At 34.2% G+C, this 14,805-nt stretch overlaps 1 protein-coding gene and 1 long non-coding RNA gene across 3 annotated transcripts in view; one reads left to right on the top strand and one right to left on the bottom strand.

The window, feature by feature from the left end:
- Positions 1-24: 24 nt before the first annotated feature.
- On the bottom strand, positions 25-8,185 carry LOC128165049 (uncharacterized). Its single transcript, XR_008241014.1, has 2 exons — positions 6,567-8,185; positions 25-405 (listed from the first exon to the last, which is right to left on the bottom strand). It is a non-coding gene; the product is annotated as an uncharacterized LOC128165049 (long non-coding RNA).
- LOC128165033 (A disintegrin and metalloproteinase with thrombospondin motifs 3-like) overlaps positions 1,122-14,805 on the top strand; it is a 22,880-nt gene continuing 9,196 nt past the window's right edge. The window contains exons 1-10 of one of the 2 annotated variants that reach the window (XM_052829228.1): positions 1,122-1,543; positions 9,660-9,690; positions 9,950-9,980; positions 10,135-10,490; positions 11,688-11,802; positions 11,967-12,130; positions 12,216-12,299; positions 12,421-12,574; positions 13,556-13,661; positions 14,000-14,143. In XM_052829228.1, coding sequence (XP_052685188.1) covers positions 1,482-1,543; positions 9,660-9,690; positions 9,950-9,980; positions 10,135-10,490; positions 11,688-11,802; positions 11,967-12,130; positions 12,216-12,299; positions 12,421-12,574; positions 13,556-13,661; positions 14,000-14,143 — 1,247 coding nt within the window. In that variant the 5' untranslated portion in view covers positions 1,122-1,481. The remainder of the gene's footprint in view (positions 1,544-9,659; positions 9,691-9,949; positions 9,981-10,134; positions 10,491-11,687; positions 11,803-11,966; positions 12,131-12,215; positions 12,300-12,420; positions 12,575-13,555; positions 13,662-13,999; positions 14,144-14,805) is intronic. The other variant, XM_052829229.1, reaches the window with a different exon arrangement.

Here is a 14,805-nt window from a genome sequence, read left to right as displayed (position 1 = left end):
AAAATTTCACGATTAAAAAAAATGGAAGAAGTCTAGAAGAATTTATTTGAAACCTTTGTCTTTCAACAGTGTTATGCATTCGTGTATCTTCAGATATATATAATACACATAGTTTGTTTGTAATAATAAAGAGATGGGTCCAAAATTTTTCGATCTAGAAAATACATTGTAATAATACAACAGCCACTACTAGGTAAACAAAAAAACCCCATAAAAAGGCCCTATATGGACAGCTAATTTCGCAGAATTGTCAACGCACAGCTGCCTATAAAACATTGTCCGTGTGTGTGATTCAGTCTTTACAGAATGGCGCACTTTCTGTTCTCGGCCCACGGATTCTTCTTCTTGTCGGGTGTAACAACCAGTCCATCCTCGGGCATCTTCTCATCTATGAACTCGATCAACCTGTAAACGATAACCACTAAATGCAAAAACCATGATCTCAAACGGTAGAAGACAACAAAGAATTGTAATGCACAGTTTATGAACTCTTATCAACTTATATTTACATCTACCAAGTATAATTCCCTCAATTTTTTACGAAAAGTTAGCTAATTCATAGCTCTATAGAAAAGGCCAGGCTGAAATCTACACCCCCGTTTATCGATTGGTCGAGATCTACAGCGGCTGGAACTGAGAAGAAATTGACAGGTCTGAAATTGACACGCCCTGTTTATCGATTGGTCTAACCCTACAGCGACCTATGTAATACCACGGACTGCACGAAATAATCATGATGATGTCAGACTAGCTCAAAGTCTCACAGAAGACGATTTGGCTGTTTCTTTTAGCTAACGTACTTATGTACATAAACAGTAATTTAGTGAATTTGAATTACTTTTCATAATCAATTTATTAATTATCTAAAAGAAAGATGTTAATATAACCAATAAAATGCTTTCTTTGATGATTCATGCGGGTTATGAAGGTAGTGATCATAGCAGAAAAAATTTATATAACCCGCGTTGCGGCCGGTTATTTATTTTTTCTGCAATGTCGCTACCTTCATATCCCGAATGAATCACCAAAGAAAGCATTTCATTGTTTAAATAAACGAAACAACAAATCATGAACTCAATCAACCTGTAAACTACAACGAATTAATCAACAAACCACGAACAAACATGTAAACAACAGCAACGAATTAATATTTAAACCATGAAGTAAACATGTAAATGAAATCAACGAGTTTTAAAATTCACAAACCATGAACTTGATCAACCTGTGAGCGACAGCAACGAATAAATGTACAAACTATGTATTATAAGAACTCGATAAACTTGTCAATAAACATTGAAAATTTGAATTCTATTAACCCGTAAACGAAAATAGCAAATTAGTTTTTGAATCATGAACACGATTAATCTGTAAACATCAACAGCGAATACACGTTTGAATCATGAATGAAGCCAACGACAGCAGAGATCCTGAGCTATATCGTCCAGTAAACGACAGTATAGCGAAGTACAGTTAAGGATTGGATGATTATTTTGATACTAAAGTTCTTAGATCGTCACGGCTACCGCTGTCTGCAGATGACAAGGTATTTACATGTAATTTTTCATTTCTGGACACCTACATGTATCCTTGGGAATATTGATTCTTTACTCGATTTTATTTTTATATAAAAAAACAAGCTAATTGTAAAATTAAAGTTGTTTTGACATTATGTATTCAAGTGAAATGAATACCATAAATGTATCTTTAATAAATAAACGCCATGTTGATACTTTATATGTCTATTGCTATCTGATATGGGAATGTTTTATTGTTGGCATTGATTGCCAATCTTCATTACATAAAATTGGTTTTATTCTGAAATAAATTATACTAATAATTACTGAATGGCAGGAAAAATCTCCAAAGTAAATGTTAATAATGATCTTTGTTAGACATGGATGTAACGTTAAAAATTTTCAGTAGCCACGTGATTATAATTAACGTGTAGATCGAACAATTCATATCTTTAATCATATATCCTTATCTTATCTTGGCCAAGAATTTAGTTTTTTGCTTCCTTAGGGAGATAGCGGGTTATTACCCCTAGCAAGAGAAGACAGATTTGATAAACTCTGAGGACGAATCAACGACAGTTCATGGGATCATTTGTCCCTAGCTTTTTTGTCACGTTAATGTTATCATCATTGTTGTAAACTGTCTGAACTTTTCTGTAAACGTTGCAAAATTTATCTCAATCCGGATGAATTCGACCGAGTAAACTACCAGCGCTATCAGCTCGCGTGATAGGGACACCCCGAACCCCCGCATGGCTGATACCACGTAACAATAAAAAACAATTAAATTGAATTCTAATAAATTTGCGAAAGCTTGTATCGCAAGTAGCTAGGAATGTTATCGAACATTGAATTTTCTATTATTGCTCGGACTCAAATTTTCTTACTAGGTTACTCGTTTTAAAGATCATCAAATTGAAAAAAAAACACGATTTATTTTCAAGATTTAATAGTAAAAGTAAGACTGAACCGGATCGATGTCATGATTGATGATATTTTTAAATGTATACATGTCTGAATACCTTATTCGAATCTTGGTCGTAAAATATGCATGACTTTAACCTAAGCCAGTGCGAAGACTCGATTGTAGCAAAATCTCATGAACAGCCAAAATACATGCACTAGCTATTGTGAGTGAAAAAGTTCATATTAATTAATTATGTAGTTTATCTTCAAAACAATAAGACCAACTATAATCATTTAAACCACTTTATTAGTTCAAATATTTTAATGTATATGACTACTCTTTAATGATCAACATACAATTCTATTCAGTGATCCACACTCGAACTAAATGTACATGTACGCGTGGACCCGCGGATCCAGTTCTGTATCTGATCTGTGATAACCGTGAACTTATCTTAATTTGATGAAACAAAGGTCAGGTAACGACTCGCATTCAAAGAAAACCCTTCCTAATTTATCAAATCTTACGTTACCGACGTTAAAGTATCTGAGTTGAAAATTTCAGTACACGCGTCAATGAAAAAGTTGTAGAACTTAATTGAAAATCTCCCAAATCCCTTGATGCTTCCGCAAAAAACACATCCGATCAAATGAGCTTCTAATTGAACGAACGTAGTGGTTTTTGATTATCAATCCACTCTAATTTCACGCACTTCAGGAATTAATCACAATTCTAGGGTAATCTAGACTAATTGACAAACCTTTAAATTCTTTTCTAAATGAGGTCAGCCTCTTCGGTTGTAGAATGAGCATTTACTTTAATTTACTTTTTTTCATTATTGCTTTTCGCTCTGATGTACACAAATTGTGTTGTTGATTAATGATCCTACTAGAACAATATCATACACTTCATGTACACGATACCTCGATGCCTCGCGAATAGTATGTATTGTGTGTCGAATTAATTAAGTCCAAATTAAAGGTTATTTTCTATTTTTGTATACATGTAGCTTTCCATGTTGTTGCCCGTTGTATTTTAGAATCTTTCACGCATTACGTAGACATGACGTCGCAATGTATATACGAGGAGTATGGTATTGACGGATTGTAAAAATTGGGGACATGCATTGTTATCACGCATTTGTTCCCAGTATTTTGGTACACTGACTTTCAATATCAACAGAAAAGGGAAACGGTTAAAAAATGGAGTTTGGTGTAAAATGGTGATTAAGTACCATTTTATTAGAGTAATGTTTTCAAGAGCCCTAATATTATTGATGATATCAACACGTTAATGATTTCTCAATTTGTTAATCAAGCGTAGATTTGAGACTCCTTGCTGGTAGCCCAGCAGCATCGAGAAGACTTCAAAACTAAACTAAAACACTTACACCTGGAAATAATATAAGACACATTATTTCTAGCGGAAAGGTGTAGCTTCTTTTTTATTTACTAAACAGTAGCTGTCATCAAAAATGGCGGTCAACATGAAAGCACTCTTGATCCTTATAATTATTTTGACTATCATATTGTTTTACTGACATTTAGTAAAACCAAACATATATATCACTCAATTATGCCTATTGTTTTAAGTTGGCAGACGTTGATTACTGAGTCGGTGTTGTTGCCTGATTTGTTTTTCTTTAGACAAAAGTCTCTCTAAATTTAAAAACTGAATGACGCGCCAATCTTATTTTAACCAATAAAAATCATCAACAACTTTTCTCAACATACATTTTCAACCAATCACAAAGAGAGAAAGTGCATGGTGAAAAAAATACCTCTCTACGCCATCTATTTAATTTATATTTTACACGTAAAAAAGTGGTCAATGTTTAGATTTGATCATTAATCACAGGTTTAGACAACTATAGTAGTTTTTCATGCGCATAAAGCCGATATATTTTTTTAAGTTGACAATATGAGGGGACAAACAATGAGCTAAAAAAACTGATTGAATTCAATACATTTTGTTTTGGGTATTATTTTCGAAACAAAATCACTCCATTAAAGTTTCTGATTCCTTGACTTTGATGGATTGTACATTATTTCAAATACACTTTGCTCTCTTTATAAATCAGCAAAGAAAATATAAATGATTGAGCTAGATCGTTAAACTTTCCAAATGGTTTAGATCACATTTTCTAACTGTCAAATAATTCATCTAAATGCATTCGAACTAATACGACTCTCAAATAATTGCTTTTTTACAGTAGTTGTATTGGAATATAATTCATCTCTGAAGTGCTCCCCCATTGCCAGTATTCAGAAAGCTTTCAGATACTTGTAGTTCTACGAATGCTGAAGGGCAATTTATAAGGGAAATAATATAAAGTGTCAAAAGTGATGCTTTCGATTATTGGATTGATTCCACAAAGTTGTATTCCGGCATCAAAGGTTGGCCAAAGCCGTGAAGAGGAGGTCATTAAAGAATGCTAAAGCAATCGGCTTAAATTTACTGAGAGAGAGAGAGAGAGAGAGAGAGAGAGAGAGAGAGAGAGAGAGAGAGGGGGGGGTGTTTAGGTTTCTGTACTAAGATATAACATTGCCTTTATTTTATTGCTGCTTTTCTCGTCAAACACTTATATCAAAGGTTGGCCAAAGCCGTGAAGAGGAGGTCATTAAAGAATGCTAAAGCAATCGGCTTAAATTTACTGAGAGAGAGAGAGAGAGAGAGAGAGAGAGAGAGAGAAAGAGAGAGGTGTTTAGGTTTTTGTACTAAGATATAACATTGCCTTTATTTTATTGCTGCTTTTCTCGTCAAACACTTATTTCGTCCTCTTCTTCACAAGAAACGGTATTTGGTTTGTTTTGTATTTTGTAAATCAAAGATTTATAACCAAAAAATCTCACAAATTCCTAAACACCAAACACATGTAAGCACTTTATTTCTTTTATTTCTGTTTAGTTGGCACGTACGATATCTATTGTATAAGCAAAGTGAAGGTTGTCATCTCAAAAACGATCGTTTGTATTTACGATAGAAACATTTAGTGCGGTTTTCAAGGATTTTTCTCATAATCTGCCAGGGCGCAAGTTTACTTTTTTTCTTGATTTGTTAATAGTGTATAGTTAAAATGATTGACAATAAAACTAATACACTTGAATAACTCTCCGTCACAGCTGTCAACCTCACTTTATGGTCCAATATGTTGCTACTATTAGATGCATAGAAATAAATACTAGTTTTATTGAGGTGGAAATTAGTGTTTTCTAAAACATTTATGCTTTTTTTAAACTGAATTTTCAAAGTCAGGAAACAAGAGAACACCTTAGTAACAGAAATAGAAAAAAGGTAGTTCATACGGCTCACAACAGACAATGATGATTTCGATTAAGATTGTGCTGATAAATGCTGTGATTGTTCATGTACATTGAAACACAGAATTTCAATTATTCATGAAAAAAAGGATTGGTTCGACAAATTTTGAAAGAAACAGAAAACCATGATAGTCAAGATACACATGTACGTTTTTTTTAAATGAAAAGGAAGTACGCTTAAAACAAGTTATCATTAATCAAAATTGGTAACTCTACAGAAAAGATAACTTTCCCCTCCACTAGATATTGATATTGATTAAAGTAAAGAGGCTTTTACGACTTGCTACCGTGTAAACATTGTGGCTTCCGTGTAAACAGTCCAGACAGATCGTATGTAAATCTAACAGGATCCCAAAGAGGATGAGGAAAGTCACTCACCTTACCTATGGTCACGCGGCAGGGATGTTAGCTGAGCGGATTGACTAAATAGATTAATACAGTGTCACAAAAGACGCATCGGGTTGAATTTTGTGATAGTTTAGCAGACATCACTGTTTGCCCAGCAATCTGACAGGAATGGAACGATTCCCATTACATGCAAGTCCGGACACACTGTGTATCAAGTATCATTACTAAAACAAAAGGCCACTTAACATAAATCAGGATTTCAGCAAATAGTCCCCCGCAGCACAATGCATCAATTATATGTATGACTTGCTGCAGAAAATCGGGATTGATAACAGTCATAGAAAATAAGTATGTAGGTAATTATAGGCGCCGACTGCATGTTCTGTGATAAGAGTATTCATAAGGTACCAATAAGAGACACAGAATAAGAAACAGTAGTTTAACTAGAATACATTTTAACAAAAAGTGTATACTGACCGTTTGATGGCTTCGGATACTGGTATTCTCTCTAGACTCTTGTGGTAGCGTAGGGTCTCCACCTGTCTCTTCAATTCGTCCCTGTCCATTCTCACCTGTAGAAAAATTTCTTACGTCGTCTTTGTAGCACTTTGGTAATTCTCAGGTTCTAGCAGAAAGGTGAGTCAACAAGTATGACAGTATTATGACATGATACTGTCTCACGGATGTCGACATCAAGATTTAAAAGTTGATGTATTGCATGTTTCACAGAGTATCTTATGAACACTAGATTAAAGAAAAAATCAGTATAAGTACCCAGACACACCTGCGGTTGTACAATTGTTACCGTGATGTACACAAGGCGTGTATAGTATTACACGCCAATTTCCTATTTCTAATTCCTAGAAGTGAGTTTCATGCCAGTTCCTGCGTCGATCCTACTAGTAGCTATGTAAATGATCTGAACCTATTGATCTTGACGTGGCGGAGAGGCTGGATACACGCGTTGTCACTTCACCATCAAAAACCCAATGTAGTGGTCAGTCATCGGAGGAGCCCCCAAGTCAGCGCGCGCCACACTCTCGCAACATAAATACAAACCTGGTAAAGCACAATCACTCCTTTTTTATACAATTATCGATCGAACAAAACGAAAATATAATATAGGGAGCAAAGTTATCACTACTTTTTCCACGCTGCTATAATTGTTTTTTTCCTTTCATGCGTGCGATTCAAAATGGATTATGCTGGGAACAATGACTTAGGCTTTGTAAACCACTGGGAAAAGATTGATATTGTGTGACAAAAAGTCATTTGCATCGTATGAAAAATGTTTTGATCAAAATACTCCATTTTTTATGCTCTGTGTTGCTTAAAGTACGATACCCATAATTTTTGTCCCTTTTCGTTGGAAAATAGCGGAAATTATTTCAAATAAAAGCTAAAAGTCTTGAGAGAAATATAATCTACTTCCTTAACACAAGAAACACATTTTGATAACTTGTGACGTTTAGCAAGTGAAACTCAATATTGCATCTCAGAAAGAAATGTCAAATCAACAAGGAGGAAGCAATTTTGTCTTGAAACGACAGCAATTTGTCGATGTGTTCTCTTTCCTCCGGATATACGTACATATATACGTTTGATTGCAAATGTCACAAACATCTATCAAAACTAGACAAATGAAATTGCTTTAATAAAAAATGGTGTAAAAAAGAAATGACTGTTGGTATGTTTCAAATGATTTTTTTTTTTGCAATAATACTAATAAGACTTAAATCCCTGAAGTCTTTTGTTATTTGACAGACTTGACATTTCAGAGGAAAAAGCAATTTACATTTTATAATTATGTAAATTGCACTTCCGGTGCAGAAATATGATGTAAAGGGCACCGTAGAGCCTATATCTGCAGGACTGTAGCTCCCGGTCTGAAAAATGCGGATGGACGACCTGGGGGTCCATCGAATTTTTTCAGACCGGGAGCTACAGAGCAGCAGCTACGTAGCGCAGAAATAACTTCAAACAAGGGTACTGAATAGCCTACAAATCGCCAGTTATTTTTTTCGAATTTTTGTTTAAGCTGACTGCGTATATATATAAAAAAAAAACCCTTACAAAACCCTTTATCGACCATGTAAGACTTTTGGTTGCAGGATGTAACCCTTTAAATGTAATTTCTATGACTGGACAGTTAACGTTATTCTCCATTAAAGCAATATGAGCTGCAATTTTTATGTTGAATTTGTTTTTGTTTTTTTGTTTTTTGTTTTGTTTTTTTTTTGTTTTGTTTTTTTTTTTATAAAAAAAATGTTATTTACTACTAAAATGACAAAAAATATCATGGTTTTAAAATTTCTATCAGCCATATTTTTGTGGAAAAAGCCGTCAAGAAGCCTATATTGGAGAAAAATTGAATTATTGTCGTCCTGTACAAAAATTGATTTGCTATATATTCCTTAGAAGAGAAATCTTTCTTTTGACAAAAATAAATGATGTTTTCAAATCTTATTTATCATAAACGTTTAAGTTACATGAAGACTTATCGTAGTAGCAGGTTTTTGCAGCAAAATAAAATTCTAAAATATACAGCCCATTTTGCTCTAAGTGTGTTTTCCTACAAACTTTGAAAGTCTAAAGGGTCTGTCCACAACCTAGAACTTGTACCTGCATTATACATGTATTCAGTCAATTTCTCTGCTTTTATTCGTTTTCTGCTAAAACAAATGATATTACGGTGGTATAAGACATACGTCGATTCTAATGTGCATAAATTTACATTATAATCAAAATACTTTTTATCAGTTTAGAATTTTTGAATTTTATAGCATTTGGCCAAAAGCATTTAAAAAAAAAAAAGATATGTAATTAACGCTCTAATCCATTGCGCTACGCAGTTAAGGTAACAAAATTACGAAAGAAAGCAATTATGAAATCATATTACGTGTATTGTTTATTTGATAAGAAGTACATCACTATATGGAGGTGCCCTATTCAACTTTAAAGTAATTCTGCCAGCATTGCAAAAAGGCAGTCAAGTGCTATTATATATACTAGTAAGAAAATATAGAGTTATGGTTCTTACAACAAATATACGTGGACACTGTGCCTAGAAAGCAAAAAAAAAAATGCTTTATACCCCGAGGATTTAATGTAGATTTGAATGAACATGCACTTAAAGCAATCGATGAAAAACAACGGATTAAAGCATCGATAACTTTGAAATGGTGAAATTTCTTAAGGTTCGGAAAGTTGAAAGAGGGCAAAAAATATACGCCTCACTTTTTCCGTGTCAGTGCTGTTTGGGTGATAAACATTTTCTCGTTTAAACGGGAGGAGTCTCTGCTCCCCTCTAAAAACATCCTCTCTTGCTACGATTTAGATGGCTATAGGAGATTAACTTCTGCTGATTCTGGCTAACGCTGTTATTTAGCTCAAGTGTTTACAAAATATTGCGTAAAATTGTCGGTTTTCATTCGTCAAACCCATCTCTATTCAGGATTTTGATTGCTTCTTCTTTTTGTATATTAAGAACTTTATTTCCCTTTTGAAATGAGTCCTGCTGACTTTGCATTCGAAACGTAAAGTTGTAAGAATGAATGCTGAATCTTTCAGGTCCGCATTATTCCAATTCTTCTTTATTTTGGTAAGTTGTTTTTTTACTTAAAGCACTTTCTTGTAAACGATTATTATTCTTTGATTCTCTCACGTCTTTACTACTCCAAACCGTTTATTATTTGAAAATTTTCCCCATATGTAATTTAGTTTTTGAAAAACTTGGCATTAATGGTTGATATTCCATGTGTTATATATTAGTTATTTAGCCATTTTAATACGAACATGTATTTTTAAAGATGAAATACGATATATCCATAACGTCTTTATCTTATATCTTTGATAAACAGATGATCATGTTGGATATAGAGGCTACCTTAGGTGAGTATTTCTAAGCTACTAGTATATGATAAAATTACCATTATTTTGATTGGCTACTTCATGCATTTCTCACTGAAATGGATTTAAAACGGAAATATTTTCTCTTATGCATGAAGAACTGTTCTGAAAAATGATCTACAAGATTTGTTTTTAGACAACCATAAAATCAGCTGCCAACAAGAGCAACACCATGTCATCATCCCATTTATTGCCACCATTAGTGGAAAATTTGTGTCCAATATCTCATTGGGTTCGGAAGACTATAAAACGGGTCCTAATGCCGATAAAAGGACAGCATATCCATCAGATTTATATGTAACTATTCCGCTGGGGGATGTCGAATTTACCCTGGAGCTACATAAACACAGCATCCATACCAGTGAGCGACACAGAAAGTGGACCTCTGGTAATATCACGTACTCCCAGCTCTTGGTGGATGACTGCTTTTACCAGGGATCTGTTATTGGTCAAGATAGGAGCTTTGTTGCCGTAGCTCTGTGCGATGGATTGGTATGAAAATAAGCACTTCTCCTTTGATAAAAGAAAATATTTTCATTAGAGTTTTGAAATCATAGTAAGAGGGGCTATTAAAAAGTTCGTGGACTTTAATTTGGTCGTAAAAACTCATTCGATTGCAATCAATAATAGTGCTTTTCGTTGCAATAATTGTTTTGGAAATGTGGATGGTTTAATTATAATGTGAAACGTTTAACTAAAAAGTAACGACATTCATTTTTATAAACATCAATATTAGTTACTCCGGCGCAAACTTTATTAATGTACATGTAATTTGATATTATTGCATAAGGCGGGATTCTCAGAGAATTCTTCCTTGGTATCAAACAATTTCTTGAAAGAAGCAAAAAATTCGATGAAACTCCTCTTTGTCATAAGTTACAATATCCGAATCAATGTGTCTCTTAGATGTCTTGAAAATATTGCGAAATTACGAAGAAACCCATTCATCTATCTGACAGCGTTGATCTGGTTTTTCACATCATCACCAGCACATTTCTCCATAAGACTTTTGAACAAGCTATTTTTCCTTTGTTATTGATGCTCTTTCTTTTTTAAGAGTAAAAGTCATTTAATGAATAGAGTTAAATCACTAATTATTATACATTGTTCTCGTAAAATGTTTAAAACTTTTTGTGGGTATTTTCAATTTCAAGAAGAAAAAAATTACTAACGCTTCGAAAAGACCATCCAAAACATGATTGTTTTACTTATAGCATTTAGAACATTAGCACTTAGGAAACAGCTGAATTGTTCTTACAATTTCAAGCATTGTGTAATTATTGTATGGCATTTTTTCCTAATGTTTTACAAACTTTTATTGATGGATACAAAATTTTTTTATATGTAATGATTATTACAAAAGCAGAATATTTGCACATGTATTAAGTTTTAAGGTAAGACATCATCAACGTAAGACATATTAAATGAATTTTAAAATGCACATTGTAAAATTGCAGCTTTAATCATTCAAGGTGTATGCCAAATTTCATTCTTGTAGCTATGTTATTGATGACTATATAGCATCAGTTCACGAACTTTTTTATAAATCCTCTTAACTTTACTCGATCTCAAAAGCACACCGAGGTATTTTCAAGGGTTAATGAAGAATCCCGGGCTTTATATTCAAACAAGTAACCAAAAAGTTAAAAATTTGTGTAGTTGGGGTTATTATTTTATTTATCTCAACAGAATGGTTATATCCAAACCGACGAATATGAGATGCTAATAGATCCCATGAGGCACCAAAACAGAGAATACAGCGACAATGGTCAACACAGAGTTAAAACTTGTTCCATCCCTAAAGGTACCATCAAACATTATTTTACAAACTTTTTATAAAAAAAAAGTATTGAGTTGTAAACCCTTGTCTCAGTTTAAAACTTCAATTATTCTGATATGTTTTATTTTTCGTTTTCGCGATCGCGTAAAGCAATTTGGGTTGTATCATGAATAAAAATCTGTATTAAGACATAGGACGAATGCGACCAAGAGAAAGAGGCCACAGAAGGGAGAAAAGGCAAGCAAGAAGTGGGAGGAAATATCTGGAGGTTCTTATTGCTGCCGACACGAGTGTTACCGCTGTCATTGGTAAAGACAGCCTGGATACTTACCTACTGACCCTGATGAATATAGTAAGTATATTCTTACATCCCATCTTATTAAAAAAATTGAATTTTAACAGCTAAATCAATTTTCACTTTTATCTTTCATTTGTAGGTGAACAAGGTTTACAAACATGATACATTATCCGCAGACATTGAAGTTGTCACCGTAAAAACCCTGGAACTCGACAAATCAATGGTATGCATTTAAAGTTTTTAACAAAAGAAGAAGGTTCTGATACTAGACTATTTGTGTTTGCAAGCAAACTGTTCAACAAATGTAGCATATTAATCTGCATTTTAATTGTTTTAATTAAAAGGAGGACAATATCATCTCTAAAAACGATGCGAGAAAAACGGTAGATAACTTTTGCCAGTGGACAACCAAACAGGCATACAACAGGATGATCAATAAGGGAGGATACCATTTCGATGTCGCGGTGCTTTTAACAAGAACTGGCATAGGCCCCGCAGGTGAGGAAAAAACCTTATATTTCATTTGATACATGTTTCTCAAATCTGTTGTAGATTTGTTTTCATTGTTTTGCCTCAGCGAACTCAAATTATGTCAATTAACAAATACTGAGGAATCAAATAAAAGGATGTGAGATTATCTGAAGCTATCTCTCTCTGGGGATAGATGTGAAAACTGTAATGATCCATACGATTTTGAACTAAATTCATTCCAGTTACCAAGCGAGTGTGGGTATATCACCCACGGCGTGGATACCGGCGTAGGAATATTACTAAGCTGATAAAAGTTGAGAATTAAGTAGACTTTGTTTGATGTGTTACGCTGTGTTGTGCAGCTGCTTCAATGTTAGATAATTCCTGTAATTATTGACTTCGTGTGCAAGGATGCAAGGATTTATCATTTTGTAAAATCACATTGACCGGAAAGTTAGATCTAGCTGAAATTAAAGTTAACTCTCATGAACTGATAAATTCACGCTTTTTATCCCACCATGAAGTCAATAAGTGAAGTTTTTATTGTTTGATTGCATAATCTAGATAGCAGACTGAAACATTTTGCGTAGTTTCTTTCTCATTAAACCCATCCGCCAATTAGTTGTGAGATTTACATATAATTGGAGTGAATATTTAATTACATGGTTTCGAATTTTATTTGCATGGCCGAAGTATTTTGTCGTTATCTTACATATTTAAAGGGTACAGTAGATAGATATGGTTTGGATTAATGTTGTTGCTGATTTAATTGCAATTGTCGTTCATTTCTGTCAGTGAGCCCCTCCATTCCCCAACCCTGCAGATCATCATGTTAAAATTGACATATATGTACAAAATTATACAAATCTAATTCATACAAATATCCTACAAATTTTAATGCTGTGCGAATAAGCGTAAAATTCATCAAAAGAAGTTTGGTGTTTAATACAGAAAATCATGAGAGAAACGTCCATGATGGTTTCAACAACGGTTAGATTGTGTTTTCAGGTTATGCCCCAATCACCGGAATGTGCAACCCAGGACGCAGCTGTGCTATAGTCAAAGACGAAGGACTTACCTCTGCCTTTATAATAGCCCATGAAGTGGCTCATGTGTAAGTTTATTTATCAGGCTCAGGACGTATCCTTATGCTAGAAGAAAATAAGCTCATTTTGATTCTATAGATAGTATTTTTAAAAATTCTAACGATCTTTAAACACTCTTTTTGATGGCTCCACCTTTACTCCACCAAAGTTACTTAGTTTGGTCCAGAGAGAGAGAGAGAGAGAGAGAGAGAGAGAGAGAGAGAATGAATAAGTCATTACAGTTCTTCAGTTAGATGGAATCCTTACCTTTCAGTATTAATATCAAATGCATTTGTCGCGTATATTATCGAATGTCTAACGCAAAACATCGTCATTTATTATGTATTTTTTTTTTATCTTATTCAAGTTTTGGTTTGTACCACAATGGTCATAGGAACACATGTTCCGGACGTCAATACGAGACAAGCATCATGGCCGCAATGGTGAAAGCAAACCTACAGCAGTACTGGTGGACGGACTGCAGCAGTAAACGCATGGACGAAGTGCTTCCGTTTGTACCATATGATTTGCTCTATTTTAATCATAATTTGCAGGCACGTAGCATCGTTTCTGAAAGTGGGGGGGGGGGGGGGGTCAGACTCATCCAAAAAATCTTGACAAGCAAAAAAATAAAAATAAAATGAAATTATGACCTTCCCAAAATCTTTAAAATTCTAATCCGGGGGGGGGGGGGGGGCTGGCGTAGTATATAACTTCAATTTCAATCCTAATTTCCTATATATTAATTTTTTACTTGCTCCCAAAAAAGTGGGGGGGGGGGGGCAACTCCATGATAATTCAATTTTTAATATGTAAATTTTAAAAAATTAGTTGCGGCGAGAAAAAGTGGGGGGGGGGGGCAGGGGGGCCTGCCCCCCCCCCCCCCCCCCCCCCGATGCTACGTGCCTGATTTGTTGCAAAGAAGATCAAAATTTATGCTCTGCCATTATAACCAATTCCATTGAACATATCAATGAACATCTGATGACAGGCATACATACATGTATCTTTATAGAAAAGATCAACGCATTATAGTCATTAATATACATGTTATGCTAGTGTACGAAATGCTGTTGTAATGATATGGTTATTGCGGCTATTATCATTATTACCTTAAATACAATCGAAACAAATGTTGTATTTCTAAACCTTTAACACGTCAAAATTTAAACT

Source organism: Crassostrea angulata, chromosome 10 (assembly GCF_025612915.1).
Source record: "Crassostrea angulata isolate pt1a10 chromosome 10, ASM2561291v2, whole genome shotgun sequence".
In the NCBI taxonomy this organism is placed as follows: Eukaryota; Metazoa; Mollusca; class Bivalvia; order Ostreida; family Ostreidae; genus Magallana; species Magallana angulata.
This window is presented reverse-complemented; position numbering and strand designations above follow the sequence as displayed.